Source organism: Plecotus auritus (genome assembly GCF_963455305.1).
Source record: "Plecotus auritus genome assembly, chromosome: X".
Lineage (NCBI taxonomy): Eukaryota > Metazoa > Chordata > Mammalia > Chiroptera > Vespertilionidae > Plecotus > Plecotus auritus.
Window position 1 is genome coordinate 55,779,057 of NC_137784.1, and position 19,826 is coordinate 55,798,882.

The following is a 19,826-nucleotide window of genomic DNA, read 5'->3' on the forward strand; positions in this document are numbered from 1 at the left end:
TCTCATCATTGATGTTTCTATCTCTCCCTCTCCCTTCCTCTCTAAAATCAACAAAAATATATTTTTAAAGACTAGAGAACCAAATCACAGAACTATTCCCTCCTTCACAAATGGGTTATTTGAATAGTAGTACCAGGGTTTATTCCATCTTTCTATTGACAATCTTCTTTAAGAATATACTAGTAAAGAATTGCCCATCTTAAAAAAAAAAAAAAACTCTCCCTCAACTCCCTCCAGTTGTTGCCCTGAAATGCTCACCTAAAACCTATGTCTACTTCCTCACCCTCTACTCAGTCCACTGACTGAAACTGCTCTTGAAATGATCAATTACTTACTAATTGACAAAAACAATGAACACTTTTTTGTCCTTATCTTATTTAACTTGGCTCTCCAGGCAGCATTGGACATTGTTGACTGTTTCTAAAAAGTTCGTTCCTCCCTACACTACCATATCACCATATCTTCAGTCATTCCTTCTCTATCTCGTGCCCTGATTCCTCCTCTATACCTTAAACATTCCCCCAATTTTTTATGATGATTATAAAAGGAATGAAAAAATAGTTTGTACCTGATTTAAAAAATGAAAAAGTACAGAAGAGAAACCAGAGGTTAACAGCCTATCTTATTTTTTCAGTAAGAAAAAAAAACGTGTGAATATATCCTCTTTTGTTCTTTCACGGGAATGTTCTGAACCTTGAGGTTTTGGTTCCATTTTGTTTCTAGTTAATAGTATGTCTTTAAGATCTTTCCATATGACCTCTTGGCACATATAAGTCTATTTAGTTAATGGCTGTGTAAATATTCCAATGAATTAATGTATTATAACTTATTTAACTAGTTCCTTACGGATGCCCATTAGGTAGCTTCCAAGTTTTATACAATTATGAATGTCACAGTAAATATCTTTATATTTATATTGTAAGATTTTTTTTATCTGAGTTGTCAGATCAAAAGTAATGTTTTTAATTCTTGCATCCTCAAATTACCCTCCACAAGTTACCAGAATGTGTATCCCCCATCATGCAGAAGACTGCCTGTTTATGCTCACCTTTGCCAATACCTAGTCAGTGAAATTTGTTTTCCCAGTCTGTGAAGAACTGAAACCTAATGGTTCTTTTTATTTGCATTTCTTTAATGTGTGAGGTTGAGTATTTTTCTTACATTTGTTGGTGTTTCCTATTCTTTTTCTGAACACTATTTACATCCTTTACCCCCTCATTCTATCAGGTATTCATCTCTTATTGATTTGTAAGCTTCTCTTTGTATGTAAACTATAAATATAAGTTGTACTATAAATTTTTTCTTTTGATCTTGCCCCAGGGCAGTCTTTAGGCTCACACACAGCTATTACATACACATATGTCCTCTGAATTGATGACTCCTAAATCTAACTCTAGTCCAGACTTCTAGACCAGCTCCAAGTTCCAATGGATGATTATGTATCTTCAATATGAAGCTAAACTCATGTATATTTATAGTCAGCATATCCAGAACTAAATTCATCTCTCTCCAAATATGCTCGTCCTCTTATGCTATCTTGGCTAATAACTTGATCGCTAACTCAGAAATTTCACCCGACAATCTTCTAAATCATCCATTTCTTTCTTGCTGCCTCTATCCAACTGACCAAAAAAAACCCTGAAAATTTTACCCAAAGGACTGCAGTTCCCTCCTATTTGCTACTGGCAATGTCACACAGTGGTTAAGGAGCACAAGCTGCAGACAAAACTGGGTTTGTATCCTGGCCCTGACCATTCCAAGTTATGTGACCTAGAGCATATTTCTTACCCAAAACCTGTTCCCCTATCTGTAAAAGATAAGTATCTTATCTACTTCATAGGGTTATTGCAAGGACTAAATGAAATTGTATGTACAATATTTGACATATAATAAATACTCAAGAAATGGTAGCTATTATCTCACTGCTCTAACTTCCCCCATCCTCTTCCAACCCATCCTCGCTGCTGCCAGTCTAACAAATCCAACCATCCCCTTGCTTGGAATCCTTCAGTGACTCCTTACTTCACTCCACACACACATCTTTTTAAATATATTTTTATTGATTTCAGAGAAGGGAGAGGGAGATGGACACATCAATTATGAGAGAGAATAATTGATCAGCTACTTCCTGCACATCCCACACTGGGGATTGAGCCCGCAACCCAGGCATGTGCCCTGACTGGGAATCAAACTGTGACCTCCTGGTTCATAGGTCAATGCTCAACCACTGAGCCACACTGGCTGGGCCACATACACATCTTTTTAAGACCTTTGAATTCCTTGGTAAGGTATACAAAGCCATTCATATGGTCTGTTATTGTTCACCACAACCCCACACATGCTACCCCTCAGCCACATTAAGCTATACATCATATTCTTAAATTCAATATGCTTTTTCACACTTCCATGGTTTGGAGCACACTTTTCACTTACAGACAAGTCCTCCCCTCAGTCCACTTCATAAACACTAATTCAAGACTCAGTCAAGCATTATCCTTTGTGCTTCTGCAGCACTCAGCACTTATCTCTGCCCTGGTACAAATCATACTGTTTTATATTTACCTGCTTGTCTCTCCCACTAGACTGTGAGTTCCCTGAGGGTAGGGATATTTTATTCATGCTTGTATCTCCAGCATCTAGCATGGGACCTAGTGTTTTATAGGAACATCATATGTTTGTTAAATAAATGACTAGTTCTTGGTCTAAGCAGAGCTCTGACCTCACCTCTCTGTTCCCTTACTACCTGTGTAGCAATCAGTATCTATACATAAGTAGTATACACAATCATTTACTAACTACCCCCCATTGTCCACTCCTGTCCCAGAATTGCCAAACCCCCAGCCAAAATTTCTATTGCTCAGTCAAACACAGAAGTCTTGGACTGGTCCAACTAGAAGGGGCAGAACAAAAGACAGTGGTCTCAGTGTGCACCCTGACCAATGCCAGTGTTGAGATCAGAGTCTACCCCAAACCCCAGAACCTAACCTTTAGTATAGCAAGGGAAAACATATCTAAAGAGTATTCTTTTTAGTGTTACTAGACTGGATGACTGCTTACACCACCCTCCTCAAATCCTGAGCCAACAAGAAGCACACACAGGCACAACAGATACTTTTGTAGTGATGGGAACAAAGTACACTTATCTGAAGCTCTCCACACTGAAAGTCAGGCTTCATATCACCTCTAGCAAGCAAAAAACAAGACATAGTTTCTTTTTCTAGACTCTTTTAATATTTTTTACAAGCCAGTAAGCTGCTACAGGTGCAATTAAAAAGTAGACAACTTTAAAAAAAGGAGATGAGAAATAGCAAAGACCTATTAATGTTCCCCCACCAATATCTCACTGCTAGCTCTCCATGTCCTCAGGAGTTCTCTCCATTATTGTGTGGGGTCCAGATAGCATTCAGGTATTGCTGAGATCAAAGTCTACAGATCGGGTTCTAGACTTGAGTGGGGGTTCATCACTCTTAACCTCTTCCAGGCTGTGCTGGATTCCATAGCCGAAATAGATTGCAAACCCTAGTGTGGAAAGGTAGCTGTGAGGTGAGGAAATAGTGACCTGTAAAGGCTTAATAGTTCTACTTAATACCAAGAGGGAAAGGAATTGGGATAGGACACCCAAGAAGCTTACTCTTCCCAACTGGATACCTACCAATCACCATCCAGACCCCAAATCGGGCCCAGGTGCCAGATGTCATCTGCATCATAAGGTAAACATTCACAAAGATGCTCATTAGTGGGAGGAGAGGCAAAGCAGGTACCTGAGAACAAAGCAAAATCTTTTTTTTACATCCTACAAGGTGACCTAGAAAGAGATCCCTAACCTACTCATGCAGGAGAGAGAAAGCCCAACTGTATATTTCAGTACCCACTCATTTAGTGTACCTCATATGGAACTGTAAGAATTCTCAAATTTTAGGGAAATGGAACTGGAAATGAACTAAGGAGTGTCACAGAAGTCTTTGGTCTGTCTAGGTATCTCCTATATCATTCCTTTCTTGCCCAATTAAAGAATATCTATTAACCTTATTCGACTGCAAAGTATCTGGAGCCTATTTTCTTTCAAGATGGGTTGGTAGGGGAAAAGAGAAAGGTCATTTACCTTAAAATGAAGGGGAGCAGAGCTCTGTGGCTGTCTCCAGATGACCCCAGTGAACCCAGTAATGAGCATCAGGAGCAACACAACCACCGCAATCCACACTGGATCTCCAGAAAGCAGTGGAATTGACCACTGGGCCAGCACCAGGCAAAGGACACTTAGGAGCAGAGCTTCAAGAGTCAAGTTGAGAAACATCAAAACCAACTCTTTCTTGAGACCAACATGTTAAGACATTAGGCACCCCATTCCAAGGAGGGTCATCTCTCTAGTTCTTTTTCAGTCACCAAATGCCACATACTCTCTCTCTCCCCCACATCATGCTGACCTCAGAGCCACCCCAGAGAAAAATTTCATTGCTCACCAAGTAGTGAGGAACAAACATAGACAACTTGGCCAGAGAGTGGAGTGGGGGTGAGGTTGTGTGGACAAAATAGTGCCTGTAAGGTCAGCTTTTCTATTTCAGGCATCGTCTCCTCCTGCAACTCCAGTTCATCTTCCTCAGTCCTCATCTCCTGGCCAGGCTGATATCTGAGGCAAGAGTAAGAAGGCAATAATAACAACAACCCTTAACTGTTTTTATGATCTTCTCTCAGGCAGCTTACCCTTCCTGGTCACCATGAAGGGCAGAAGCTCTTTTTGGCAGAGAGGAATATCCATATTCCTCAAGGATAGTCAGGATGATGAAGGCAAAGTGGGGAGGAGGAGCAGATACCCATCATTCCCCCTCCAAGAATAAAAACCCAAATCTCAGCATGGGGATGGATTCTCACCTGAGGATGAGAACACAAATAGACACCAGGGAGTAAGCAAGCAGGGTCCCAATTGACATGAGGTCCACAAGATCAGCAAGTTCAAAGAGGAATGCCATTAATGCTGCAAATGATGGGCAGAAAACAAAAAGTCAGAAAAGGGAAGAGCAAGTTAAGGGAGTTGGTGAAACAACTAGGGAAAGGACAAAAACAATTTTTCACCTGCAATAATACCAGAGACCACAGTGGCTACAATGGGGGTGCGTGTGCCACTGTGGATCCGGGCAAGGACACGGAAGAGCAAGCCATCCTCCGCCATTGCGTAGATCACCCGAGGCATGGGGAACATAGAGCCCAAGAGGCTGGAGAGAAGAATGTCCAGAGTGGCATAAGTTGATTGTGATCTCTTTCCCCAAACTTGTGAGCTTAAGGATTCTCCACATTCTTCTCAGACCTTGTAAGGGGTCATCTGTGGTACTGAAAGCTATAACCTGAGACTCTGATAGCAGAGGACAATAAATGTTTGACACTGACCTGGTAGAAAGAGCACAGAGGGATCCAATAGCCACAACATAGCGGGCAGGGGCCCATCCAACATAGAGAAATGCATCAGGCAAGGGACTCTCAGGGTGAAGCTGATAGTAAGGCATCATTAGCGTGAGTGCCGAAGAAACACCAAAATACGCCAAAAAGCAGACGAACAGTGAAATCACAATGCCCACGGGGATGGAACGCTGAGGATTCTGGGCCTCTTCCCCTGCAGGAAGGGGCACGATGTTCTGAATCAGAAAAGCAGACTGACTCCTCTACCTCCCCCAGTATGCATGCAGCCTGAGCACACACTGTGCCCAAACCCCAGACAGGACAGAATGGAATGGCCATGTTACCAGTGGTAGCAATACAGTCGAAACCAACAAATGCATAGAAACAGGTAGCTGCTCCACGGAGAATCCCCTCGATGCCAAAAGGCACAAATCCTCCAGAGCCCAGAGGGCCCAACCTAAAATAGAAGAAGGGATGAAAAAGGTAAGGGTGTGTCCAGCCAACTCCGTACCTTTTCTCTAACGCCACACTACTTAGGTCTTCAAAGCCTAGGCTCCCATTCCTCCTTACTGCCAACCCAGAACCCCTCAGCATGGATGCCTCCTACTCCTCATCATGTTCCCAGCTCTGCATCTGCTGAGAGTGAATCTCCTAACCTATGAGTATCATTGAGTCCATCCATGGCCAGTTTGTAGTCCTCTTCTGTGAGCTTCCAGTTGTGTACATCCCCCTTAATGAAGCCAGAGATGATGACAAAACCGAGAACCAAAAGGTTCACCACTGTGAACACTTTGGTAACCAAGGCCGACTCACTAGCCCCCACAGCCAGCAATCCTGTGGAAAAGAGGCATTCAGAACTCTAAGCAAGGAAGTCCTCAGTCCAAGCTTGTTTCCCCACCTCTATGTGCAGACTACTCTTTCCCAACTTCTCTTCTTTCTCACCATTACCACCTCCCCCAAGCCCTTCTCAGGTCTAGTCCCTCCCCTATCCCCATCATTATCTCAGTCCCTTGCCCTCACCAGTGAGCAACAACACGAGGCCCAAAGCAAAGAAATCTGGATATTCTGCGAGAACATGGGGAACATGCAGTGAGATGCTCCCCTGCAGGGTCTGAGAGATGTGGTTCCCAATCAGGTTGTCAAAAGCTGAGCTCCAGGCCCGGGCCACACTGGCTGTACCTGGTAGAGCAGAGGGAGAAACATGGGATCAAGAGTCCTCCCACCTCTCCTCCCTCCCCCAAAGCAGTCTCACAAGAATCCCTCCGATTTTCACCTAGACTTACTTTTTAAAAACCAAAACTAGTCAACTTAAAGAAAACAAGGATAAAGGTAAACAGAATGAACAATTTCTCCACACCTTGAAGCCTTCCAGCCCGCTATCAGACACACACATTTGGGGTATTGAAGTCCTGTGAATGACTTCAACATTCTATCCAGATTTCCTGCCTCAAAAGCCCCTTCATTGGCTGTGCAGTTTCCTCCCTGCCCCAACATCTCACCAATGACATAGGAGAGGATGAGGTTCCAGCCAGTGGTGAAGGCCCAGAGTTCACCCACAGTGACATAGCTGTAGAGATATGCAGAACCAGATCGGGGAACCCGGGCACCAAACTCTGCATAGCACAGCCCGGCCAACACAGAAGATAGAGCGGCCACCAAAAAGCAGATCACAATGGATGGTCCCGCTTTATCTTTGGCCACCTCCCCAGCCAGGACATACACGCCTGCACCCAATGTGCTGCCCACACCCAGGGCCACTAAATCCAGAGTGCTCAGGCATCTGGCAAGGCGAGTCTCAGCCATGCCTGGCTCCAGTGTACGTCTGCGTGCCAGCTTATGACCAAATCTGCGAAGTTTCTGCAACGGCATTGTAGCTGGAATTGAAGAGGTTACTAGGACCTGGTGAAAAAAAAGACAAAAGTTCTTCAGTAGGGCTCATAATCCCTAAACTCTAGGAATGAATTACAATACCCACTGCACCAAGCACAGGTGCTACTGGGGAGGGAGAGGGGGATGGGCAGGAGGCTATTGAAGAAACAAAAGCAAGTCACTTTTCTTCTAACCTCAGTTTCTTCCCACACAGATAGGAATAACAATACCCCACAGGTTTGAGGAAGGACAAATTTCAGAAAAGGCATATGAAAATACCCTATAGTAAGTACATGGCCTGGCAGGGAAACTATGGGATTGATCCTAGACTTCAACCCAGGAACCATGGGGCCTAATATGTCTGCTTCCTTAGGAATCAAACAGAACTCGACTCAGGAGGGGCCAGCAAATTGGGGTTGAAGCCCAATATCCACATTCCTTTTCAGTACTGGCCCCCAGGGCCACTCAATAGGTGTGGTTCCTACATCACCCGGAGAGGTGGGGGGAAGCAACCTGGGTTGTAGATCAAAAGTGAGCAGAGCCTCAATTCCACCCCTCCTCATCAAGCCTACACCGCAGAATTGCGTGGCCGTGGATCAGGGGAGTAAGCAAATGTTAGTGTTCCCCCATTTCCTCCCGCCCCGCTAAGCTGACCAGCAAGCATCAATAGTGAGGCGGGGCTTCGACATCTAAAAAGACTTGGAGATGCGACCCAAGAGGAGCCCCTGAGCAACCCAAAATTGCTCACACCAGAGAGAAGGGGCTCCGCACTAGCCCCGCCCCCCCCTACTCAGCTCCCAAATTCTTATGCCCCCATCTAGAAACGGTCTGGCGCTGAGGTAAAACAAAAAAAATAGCTCCCAGGGCCGGGGTCTCGCCAGCAACAGGTCACAACTGCGGTGATGCAACTGCAAACCATGGTTGCCAGAGAATCCTAGGCATGCCTGGACCCTCGCCATCCCCCTCCGACGCACGTGCTGGCCCCCAAGGCTTACCAGGGAGCGGTTAGTCTTGAGTCGGCTTCAGCGAGGGTGAGTTAAGCCGAGTTGGCTTGGGGGTGCCTAGTTCTTATGCTCAGGCTTCAAAGCTGCTGCTTGGGGTCCTTGCGCGCCAAGCTCCCCTTATATATCCCAGAGGCGGAGCCGGGAACGTCATGGAATCCCGCCCCTAGTCCTCCTCCCTACACAAAACACATACACACAGGCGCGCGCGCACACACACACACACACACACACACACACACACACACACACACACACACACACACACACACACTCTCCTCAGCTTTGCAAAAGGGATTGCGTGGGGCCTGAAACGGTTTCCTACTTGAAACAGCAAGACCAGTGTGGCAAGGAGCGAGAAAGGGGGGAGGGCAGCCTTTCCTACTCACCTTCCTCTAAGCAGGACAATGAGAGAATTCCTGGCCAGAGACCCCCTGGGATTTTTTACCTTTGTGCCTTAATAGTCGGAATATGTGCTTGGCGGAGTGGGGGAGGGGTGAGAAGTGGGGAGAAACAACACCTGAGTTTCCGGCTCCCTCTCCCTCAGTCTTCCTTAGCTTTCCTTTCTACACGAGGTTCCCGCACACATGTCTGAAATCTTTCCCAAGGACCACACTAAATTATGATCTGCCATCTGACACCGACCCCTCAGCTCTCACCCTCAACTGTGGGTGTTTCTTTTTTAATTTATTTTTATTAATGTATAGTTGACATACAATATGTGGGTGCTTCTTGTGTGAGTGTTTCTAATGCAGTCAACAAAAAAATGGAAGATGATTTCACGCACCACCTGTGCACATAATTAATCCCATCTAGATTTCCAGGCCCCATTATCCCCATAGTGTATCTCCAACTAACAATAAATGTTAAACTCTTAAGTATGAAATTCTGACAATATTGAAATATTGGAAGAGAGATCTCATTTAATTCCATTTTACTGATGAGTAAACTGAGGCTCAGAAGCATGACTTGCTTCACATCATACCATAAATACTTGTTCACTACATCACTGATAAAACCTGGCCTGTTGGACTTCGATGCCTGCCTCCCATAGGTACCATATCTCATTTAAATGCAGGAGAAGAGGAGGTGGGTCTCAAGCAAAGCCAAACCTGCAGAAGCACCAGCATGGATACATGCCCTTTTAGGCTAGGTGTTCCTGGAAAAGAGAAGAGGAGCTGAAGAATCAAAGAATGATCGATTACACCTAGTGTCAAACCCATAATTCCATCCAGCCCAATCAGCTAATAGTCGTAATGGAGCAACAAGGGTTGTGAAGGAGTGCTTCTCTCCCAGCAAAACATCTCAGGCAGTAAGGATGGACCCAAATATCCTTATTTCCTTTATTTTTTTTTTCAAGCTCAAAGCTTTTTTGTTTTGTTTTGTTTTGTTTATTTTTTATTTTAAATAAATCTTTATTCAGATTATTACAATTATTTCTCCTTTCCCCCCCCATTGCTCCCCTCCACCCATTTCCCACCCCACCTTCTGACCTTACCTCCCCCACACTGTCCTCATCCATAGGTGTATGATTTTTGTCCAGTCTCTTCATGAACCCCCCATACCCCTTTCCCCCTGAGAATTATCAGTCCACTTCCTTTCTATGCCCCTGATTCTATTATATTCACCAGATTATTCTGTCCCTCAGGTTTTTAATTCACTTGATTTTTAGGTTCACTTGTTGATAGATATGTATTTGTTGTTCATAATTTTTATCTTTACTTTTTTCTTCTTCCTCTTCTTTAAGAATACCTTTCAGCATTTCATATAATACTGGTTTGGTGGTGATGAACTCCTTTAGCTTTTTCTTGTCTGTGAAACTCTTTATCTGCCCTTCAATTCTGAATGATAGCTTTGCTGGGTAGAGTAATCTTGGTTGTAGGTTCTTGCTATTCATCACATTGAAAATTTCTTGCCACTCCCGTCTGGCCTGCATAGTTTCTGTTGAGAAGTCAGCTGACAGTCGTATGGGTGCTCCCTTGTAGGTAACTAACTGTTTTTCTCTTGCTGCTTTTAATATTCTCTCTTTGTCTTTTGCTCTTGGCATTTTAATTATGATGTGTCTTGGTGTAGTCCTCTTTGGATTCCTTTTGTTTGGGGTTCTGTGGGCTTCCTGGACTTGTAAGTCTATTTCTTTCACCAGGTGGGGGAAGTTTTCAGTCATTATTTCTTCAAATAGGTTTTCAGTATCTTGCTCTCTCTCTTCTTCTGGCATCCCCATAATTCTGATGTTGGTACGCTTGAAGTTGTCCCAGAGTCTTCTTACATTATCTTCAACTTTTTGGGTTTTGGTTTTTTTTTGCTTTTTGCTTTTTCGGTTGAGTGTTTTTTGCTTCTTTGTATTTCAATTCTTTGACTTGATTTTTGTGTTCCTCTTGTCTGTTTTGGGGTCTCTGTATAATATTTTTTATTTCAGTCAGTGTATGTTTAATTTCTAGTTGGTCCTTTTTCATATCTTCGAGGGTCTCGTTATATTTATCGGCCTTTTCTAGGTTATTCTTAAAAAGCCTTATAACCGTGGTTTTGAATTCTATATCCAGTCGTTTGTCTTCCTCCATTTCTTTCGTTTGTGATCTGATTCTTTGATGCCGCATTTTCACTCCTTCCCTGAGTTGGTAAGGTAGATTTGTGTGCTAGGTTTCCTATATGGCCCAGTGGGTCGGCCTCCCCAGTTAACCTGAGGTGGACACTCTTGGTGCACCCCTTTGTGGACTGTGTGTACAGCCTTGTTGTAATTAAGTCTTTATTGTTGTTGGTATCACTGGGAAGAATTGACCTCCAGGCCAGTTGGCTGTAAGGATCAGCTGTGTCTATGCTGGGAGAAGATCGGTGCTGGAGACAGCCTTATAAGATTAGACTTGCCAAATTGCAATAGCCTCTGTGCTCAGCTTGGATGGGGTGGAGTCTCAGTCTTGGCTTCCCTTCAGCCTTGCCCTTGCGCGCACATGCGTGCCTTAAGACCTCTGCCTTCCCGGCTCCCGAGTCTCCGCCCGAGAGTCCAGACTCCCCCCACAAGAGCGTGGGTCCCCAGGGGCTCGCCTGGAACTGGGGTTCACTGCAGTCAGAACTGGGGCTCAGTGCAGGCAGGAGCCTCTGACTCCCTTCCACTAGGGAAAGCCTGTGGCAACCTCCGCAGCCTTTGTGAGCACTGGCGCACGCGCGCTTTCAGTCCTCAGCCTTCCCCGGCTCCCGAGTCTCTGCCTGAGAGTCCAGACTCCTTATTTCCTTTAAATAATTCATTATATGTCACACATGAAACCTACCCAAAATCTAAATCGTTTTTTAAGTAATTGGTATTTTCAACTAGCTACGTTTTGTCATTCCTTAAATATTTATTGAGAACTGACTATGTGTATAGCAGGTAGTGAAGCAATGAAGAGACAACAAAGGAAACATAAAATAAAATCCTTGCCCTGTTAGTCTTAAAAATCTAGGTAGGGCAAGACAACACACACGGTATAATTAAAAATAATATTACATAGTGGTTAGGAGTGCAGTTTTGGAGTTAGACCGAGGTTAAATTCCCGGCTCAGCTGTGGCCTGGAGCAAACTTTAAAACTTCTCTGAGCCTCAGTTTCTGGAATAATATACATGTTTTACAGGATTCTTGTGATGCTTAGATGAGATTATAAAATCAAATTTCCCTGCTTGGCACAAAGTTTTCAATAAAAACTTTATTCATATTCAGAATAATATATTTGTATATATGATAATGATGTGGTTGCTTAGAGTAGGTGATTGACTCAATTATGAGATTAATTGACAAATTAGTGTTGTAAATATTCAGGGAAAGAACGCATCAGTACAGACTGGAAAATATAAAGAAGCCCTCTTAGTTTGTAAGGGGTTGATGAGGGAGGTTGACAAAGACTTAAGCTAAGCCATGAAGGGTGGATGAGCTCTGGACCCACAAAAAGGTATGAAGTAAAGTCAGGGGCCCATGGACAGACCAGCCTAGCAAGTGCAGTGTTTGTTAGGCAAGAGAGGAAGATAAGGTTGGATAATGAATGACTCCCCCTTGGAGTAATGGGTGTCATAAATTTATTAGCTCATATGTAAACAATAATTCTTATCATCAGTCATAAACTCACACCAGTCAAGTCTAGCAGTGGATTTAACAGACACTCAGTTATTCAATAAAAACTTAGTAAATTAGGAGGGCGAGAAAAATGGCGGCGGAATACACAGACGTGTTCCGAGCCTTGTCCCGGAGCAGAAAGAAAGAACAGCAGAGGGCCGCACTAGGAGTGTTTGTTGGCAAGTTGGGGGACAGCTGAACTCCAGAAGAAGGTGGGAGACTGCTAGACGGGGTTCCCCTGACCTGGCAGCTCCCACTGCGGCTGGGTCCCCTCCCGGAGCTGCGGGCTTGGACGCGGAGTCGCCGCCATCTGGAACCAGAAAGTGGAGCTTATCGGAAGCCTGAGAATCCACAACTGCGGCACCCACGGAATAGCAGCGAGCCCCAGAACACCGGTCCCCAATTGGCGCAAACACACAGGTTCAGAGGAGCTCTACACTCCACCACGGAAAGGTCAGATTTCGCCTGGGATAAGGTGAGGTCTCTGGTCCAAGCGTGAGAGAGGAACGTGCGTTTTACGGGAGCTGGAGGACCAGGGAAGTCTGTGCCTAGAAAAATCCGTGGCTGTTGGGGCTGGCGTGATCTGTGAATGTGGAAGGGGGTCCTCAGAGCTGCTAACAGAAGGGCTCTCTAAAAAGCAACCCATTTTGATCTGAAGTGCAGGGACACCCTAAGAATTTCAGGGGTGTGCTAGACTTACGCGCAGCCACGGAGTGCGCACACTTGGGCTTTTTCCTCTTGAAATTCTTGCTTCTGATTACTAAGCCCAATACATAGGATCACCCAGTTGGGGACACCCTGGGAGACTGCAGGGGAAAGTTGTTTTTCTGGAACCTGGGGATTGGAGCGGGGAGTGACCATCAGAGAGCCAGCTCTGAGGCAGCTCAATCCCACAAACCGGTAGTGAGTGCCACAGGGAAAGAAGGCTCTAACACTCCCTAGAGAGGCCATAGATAAACCCGGAAGTCAATCCAGAAACACTGCCACCCAGGGGCTGAATCACAAATTGACTCTTGTGTAATCAAAAATAAAAGAATACGAATTAAGACACACAGCCTGCTTAAAATCAGGACTGGCTTACATCACTGAAGAGCAGTGGAACGCAGGGAACTGCAATACTGTCCGGACTGAGAAACAGGCGTGCCAAACAGAACAACAGAGGAAGTGAATGACCTTCACTACTCCACATTTTATTTTTTTATTTTCATTTTTTGCATCATTTACTGAAGAAACTATTTTTTTTTCTTTTTTCCTCACTTGATTTTACCTTTTTAATTATTACATTTTTATTTTCAATCCGTATTATTACTACTGCTATTTTATCTTTCTTTTTTTTAAGTGTCATTTTATTTTCTCTTCATTTTGTTTTGGGATTAATGTTCTTCATTCTATTTTTATTTTTCCTTTAGCATCATTTTACTCTATCTCAACTCTACCTTTATGCCATCACTCTCTTCCTCACTTTTCCCTTTTCGGTGTCCTGTTTATCTTACCCCTTTCTTCCTTTAGATTTTCCCTATACTTTCTGTTTACACCCTGTTAAAATTTCACCCTACTTATATATCTAATCTCTAATCACCTGCTCCAAGTCCATACACACCTCTCTCTTCGCTGTCTTAACTATCCAAAAATTGTTTTTCTCTCTGTCCTTTTGTTGTTGTTTGGTTGAATGTAGATTATATCGAATTTTTATGCTATTTTGTGAGATTGTTTTGCTTATTCTTCTTTTGTTTATTTTTTTGTTTGTTTAGTGCTTCTGTTTTCCCTTGCCTCACTCAATATTAGTTGGTGTTGTAGTTTGTATTAATCTCCAGGCACTTGTTGCTGGCATTTGCTGGGATAAGTAATTGTTCTATTGGAGTTTTATCGCCAATATATATAGTCTGTTTCCCTTTCTCTCTTAGTCTCTTTCTTGTCTCTCTTACTTTTTTTTCTTCTTTTTTTCCCTTTTCCCAATTTCATTTTGACACCCCCTTTTTTTCTTCTTTCTTTCTTTTTCCTCTTCTTCTTTCTCTCCTATCCCCTAATTTGCCTTTCTCTGGTGGTCACCTTTATTGGAGGTTATTAATATCGTGAATACATTTCTGTTCAGTGCCTTGTGTGTTGTACCTGGTAGTGCTGTATTTTGTGCCTTTAAATCAATGCAGGAGAGAGAGAACTACATAACCAGACACCCAGAGAAGAGAGACCAAGGGGAGACAAAGACACAGCCCGCATGTGAAAGAAAAGCAGGCATCACCAAAAAAGGAAGTAAACGAAATGGAGGCAAGCAACCTTCCAGAAAAAGAATTCAGAGAAATGGTCATAAGGTGGCTGAAAAGAATGGAAGACAAATTCGACAATATGAGCAAGAACCAAGAGGAAATGAAGAAGAACCAAGAAGAAATGAAAAATGACATCGCTGCTGTAAAGAACTCAATAGAAAGCATCAAGAGTAGACTAGAAGAAGCAGAGGACCGCATCAGTGAGCTAGAAGACAAGATGGGGAAAAATACCCAAGTAGAGCAACTTCTAGAAAAAAAAATTAGAAGGCAGGAGGAGAGCCTAAGGGAACTTTGGGACAACACGAAACAAAACAACATCCGCATAATAGGGGTTCCAGAAGGAAAGGAAGCTGAGCAAGGAATAGAAAACCTCTTTGAAGAAATAATGACAGAAAATTTCCCTGATATAGAGAAGAAAAAACCCACACAAATCCAAGAAGCTCACAGAGTCCCAAGCAAAATGAACCCCAAAATACCAATGCCAAGGCACATCATAATTAAATTGGCAAACACCAACGACAAAGTAAAAATCTTAAAAGCGGCAAGAGAGAGACAGAAAGTTACATACAAAGGAACCCCCATCAGACTAGCAACTGATTTCTCAAAGAAACTCATCAGGCCAGAAGGGAATGGAATGAAATATACAAAGTCATGCAAAGGAAGGGTCTGAATCCAAGAATACTGTACCCAGCAAGGCTATCAATCAAAATTGAAGGTGAAATCAGGAGCTTCACAGACAAAAAAGGACTAAGAGAATTATTTACCACCAAACCAGCAATGCAAGAAATGCTAAAGGGTCTGCTGTAAAAAAAAAAAACAAAAAGAAATAGGAAGCGAAGAAGGAACACAGGGGTAAAGAATAGGAATGGCGACAAATAAGTACCTATCAATAATAACTTTAAATGTAAATGGATTAAATGCCCCAATCAAAAAACATAGGGTAATGGATTGGATAAGAAAACATGACCCATATATCAGCTGTCTACCAGAAACCCACCTCAGAAAAAAAGACGCACACAGACTGAGGGTAAAGGGATGGAAAAAGGTTTTTCAGGCAAATGGAACTGAAAAAAAAGCTGGGGTAGCAATACTTATATCTGACAAATTTGATCTCAAACTGAAGGACATAACAAGAGATAAGGAAGGCCACTTCATAATACGAAAGGGAGCAATCCAACAAGAAGAAATAACTCTGGTAAACATATATGCACTCAATACAGGAGCACCCAAATACATACAAAAACTCCTGGAGGATATCAAGGGAGAGATTGACAGCAATACAATCATAGTAGGAGATTTTAATACCCCACTATCACCATTGGACAAATCCTCTAAACAAAAAATCAGCAAAGAAACATCAATCCTAAATGACTCACTAGACCAGATGGAATTAATTGACATCTTCAGAACATTTCACCCCAAAGCCACAGAATATACATTCTTCTCAAGTGCACATGGGTCATTTTCAAAGATAGACCATATGTTGGGACATAGGCAAAGTCTCTTCAAATTCAAGAAGATAGAAATCATATCAAGCATCTTCTCAGACCACAGTGGCATAAAACTGGAAATCAACTACAATAAAAACAACCCAAAGAAATCAAACACATGGAGGCTAAACAGCATGCTATTAAACCATGACTGGGTTACCAGAGAGATCAAAGAAGAAATAAAAAACATCATGGCAACAAATGACAATGAAAACACTACAATCCAAAATCTATGGGACACAGCGAAGGCAGTCTTGAGAGGCAAGTTCATAGCTCTACAAGCCTACTGCAAAAAACAAGAAACAATGGTAATAAATTACCTAACCCAACAACTCAAAGAGTTAAAAAAAGAGCAACAAGAAAAGCCCAATGTAAGCAGAAGGAAGGATATAATAAAGATCAGAGCGGAGATAAACGACATAGAGACCAAAGAAACAATACAAAAGATCAACAAAACCAAGAGCTGGTTCTTTGAAAGGATAAACAAGATTGATGAACCTCTAGCCAGGCTCAACAAGAAGCAAAGAGAGAGGACCCAAATAAACAAAACCAGAAATGAAAGAGGTGAAATAACAACAGATCCCGCCAAAATACAAAGGATTGTTAAAAAATACTACAAACAACTCTATTCCAACAAACTGGACAACCTGGAGGAAATGGACATATTCCTAGAAAAATATAACCTTCCAAAACTCAATCAAGAAGAATCTAAACAGCTCAATATGCCAGTAACTATGGAAGAAATTGAAGCAGTCATCAAAGAGCTTCTGGCAAACAAAAGCCCGGGGCCAGACGGCTTCACAGGAGAGTTTTACCAAACATTCAAGGAAGAACTAAAACCTATCCTCCTCAGACTATTCCAAAAAATTCAAGAGGAAGGAACACTTCCAAGCTCTTTCTATGAAGCCAGCATCACCCTAATACCAAAACCAGATAAAGACAACACAATGAAGGAGAATTACAGGCCAATATCCCTCATGAATGTAGATGCCAAAATCCTCAACAAAATTCTAGCAAATCGGATCCAGCAGTACATCAGAAAGATCATACACCATGACCAAGTAGGGTTTATCCCAGGAATGCAAGGATGGTACAATATCCGAAAATCAATAAATGTGATACATCACATAAACAAATTGAAAGATAAAAATCACATAGTCATATAAATTGATGCAGAAAAAGCATTTGTCAAAATCTAACACCCTTTCTTGATAAACACTCTCAACAAGGTGGGAATAGAGGGATCATACCTCAACATAATGAAAGCTATATATGATAAACCCACAGCTAACATCATACTCAATGGGCAAAAACTAAAACCAATTCCCCTAAGAACAGGAACAAGACAAGGATGCCCACTCTCACCACTCCTGTTTGACATAGTACTGGAAGTATTAGCCATTGCAATTAGACAAGAAGAAGAAATAAAAGGCATCCAAATTGGAAAAGAGGAAGTAAAGCTGTCCTTATTTGAAGATGACATGATATTGTACATCAAAAACCCGAAAGACTCCATCAAAAAACTAACAGACTTAATAAATGAATTCGGCAATGTAGCAGGATACAAAATTAACGCCAAGAAATCTATGGCATTTCTATACACCAACAGTGAACTTACAGAAAGAGAGACTAAAAAAGCAATTCCATTTTCCATCGCACCAAAAAAATTAAGATACTTAGGAATAAACCTAACCAAGGAGGTAAAAGACCTATATGCGGAAAACTACAGGACAGTGAAAAAAGAGATAGAGGAAGATGTAAACAGATGGAAGAACATACCATGTTCATGGATTGGTAGAATCAACATCATCAAAATGTCCATACTACCCAAAGCAATCTATAGATTCAATGCACTCCCCATTAAAATACCAACGGCGTATTTCACAGACCTAGAAAGAACTCTCCAAAAATTCATCTGGAATAAAAAAAGACCCCGAATAGCCACAGCAATCCTGAGAAAGAAGAATAAAGTAGGAGGGATCTCAATACCAGATTTCAAGCTGTATTACAAAGCCACTGTCCTCAAAACAGCCTGGTACTGGCACAAGAACAGACATATAGATCAATGGAATAGAATAGAGAATCCAGATATCGACCCAAACCAATATGCGCAATTAATATTTGACAAAGGAGGCATGAGCATACAATGGAGTCAAGACAGTCTCTTCAATAAATGGTGTTGGGAAAATTGGACAGATACATGCAAAAAAATGAAACTAGATCACCAACTTACACCATACACAAAAATAAACTCAAAATGAATACAGGACTTAAATATAAGACGGGAAACCATAAAAATACTAGAGGAATCCACAGGCAGCAAAATCTCAGACATATGCCAAAAGAACTATTTCAGTGATACTGCCCCTAAGGCAATGGAAGCCAAAGAGAAAATAAACAAATGGGACTACATCAAAATAAAAAGCTTTTGCACAGCAAAAGAAACCATCAACAAAACAACAAGAAACCCCACTGTATGGGAGAACATATTTGCAAATGGTATCACTGATAAAGGTTTAATTTCCAACATCTACAGGCAGCTTATACAACTTAATAAAAGAAAGATAAAGGATCCAATAAAAAAATGGGCAACGGACCTAAATAGATTCTTTTCGAAAGAAGACAGAAGGAAGGCCAAGAGACACATGAAAACATGCTCAAAGTCACTAATTATCCGTGAGATGCAAATGAAAACGACAATGCTATACCATCTCACACCTGTCAGAATGGCTATCATCAACAAATCAACAAACGACAAGTGTTGGCGAGGATGCGGAGAAAAAGGAACCCTCGTGCACTGCTGGTGGGAATGCAGACTGGTGCAGCCACTGTGGAGAACAGTATGGAGTTTCCTCAAAAAACTGAAAATGGAACTCCCATTTGACCCAGTAATCCCACTCCTAGGAATATATCCTAAGAAACCAGAAACACCAATCAGAAAGGATATATGCACCCCTATGTTCATAGCAGCATGATTTACAATAGCTAAGATTTGGAAACAGCCTAGGTGCCCATCAGCAGATGACTGGATCAGATAACTATGGTACATCTACACAATGGAATACTATGCTGCCATAAAAAAGAAGGAATTACTACCATTTGTAGGCACCTGGATGGAATTAGAGAACATTATGCTAAGTGAAATAAGCCAGTCAATGAAAGAAAAATACCACATGATCCCACTCATTTGGGGATAATGAAAAACATTATAAACTGATGAACAAAAAGATAGTTACAGAGGCAGTAAAGCATCAAACAGACTGTCAAATTACAGCGGTAAGGTTAGGGAGAGGTGGGGGAAATAAGAGATCAACTGAAGGACTTGTATGCATGCATATAAGAGTAACCAATGGATGCAAAACATTGGGGGGTGAGGGCATGTATGGGAGTGGGGTGGGGGTGGGGGGCAATGGTAAGATATGTACACATATAATACCTTAATAAAAATTTGAAAAAAAAAACTTAGTAAATTAATTAGAATCATGAGAAGGTACCCTCCAATTCTAGCATTCCAATTTTTTGTGAACAACTGTTCTTATTCACCTATCCATCCTTTTCATGCATTTGTAGATAGCATTCAACCATATTTCCTTCCTCAGCTTTTATTTTTCCAGAAGTTCCATCATGTCCTCATCATTATGGACTTTCTCCAATTTCAATACCTCTTTTAGTACAATGAATGGCCAGATGGAAGATATTGAATTTTTTGTTTGTTTTTATTATAAAACAATGT

The 19,826-nt window shown here is 42.2% G+C and overlaps 1 protein-coding gene across 2 annotated transcripts; it reads right to left on the reverse strand.

Moving 5' to 3' along the window:
- Positions 1-3,217: 3,217 nt before the first annotated feature.
- SLC7A3 (solute carrier family 7 member 3) lies at positions 3,218-8,387 on the reverse strand. Of its 2 annotated transcripts, none has more exons than XM_080652133.1 (12): positions 8,256-8,387; positions 6,891-7,290; positions 6,412-6,570; positions 6,048-6,225; positions 5,736-5,848; positions 5,383-5,605; positions 5,071-5,210; positions 4,870-4,972; positions 4,461-4,627; positions 4,103-4,269; positions 3,653-3,761; positions 3,218-3,519 (listed from the first exon to the last, which is right to left on the reverse strand). In XM_080652133.1, exons 2-12 carry the CDS (start codon positions 7,258-7,260, stop codon positions 3,404-3,406), a joined length of 1,845 nt encoding a protein of 614 aa, XP_080508259.1. In that variant the 5' UTR covers positions 7,261-7,290; positions 8,256-8,387; the 3' UTR covers positions 3,218-3,403. The 2 variants fall into 2 exon arrangements, with proteins under 2 accessions (XP_080508259.1, XP_080508260.1); XM_080652134.1 differs by having other exon boundaries at positions 3,258-3,519; positions 3,653-3,698; positions 8,256-8,380.
- Positions 8,388-19,826: the final 11,439 nt, after the last annotated feature.

What these genes read in the sequence shown, in the direction of transcription:
- SLC7A3 (XM_080652133.1), bottom strand. Translation starts at nt 7,260, where the DNA reads ATGCCGTTGCAGAAACTTCGCAGATTTGGTCATAAGCTGGCACGCAGA. An exon ending in GGTCTCTGGTATTATTGCAG is followed by an intron (nt 4,973 to 5,070) that starts GTGAAAAATTGT and finishes CATCATTTGCAG; the next exon opens with CATTAATGGCATTCCTCTTT. An exon ending in TGGGGTCTGGATGGTGATTG is followed by an intron (nt 3,520 to 3,652) that starts GTAGGTATCCAG and finishes TTTCCACACTAG; the next exon opens with GGTTTGCAATCTATTTCGGC.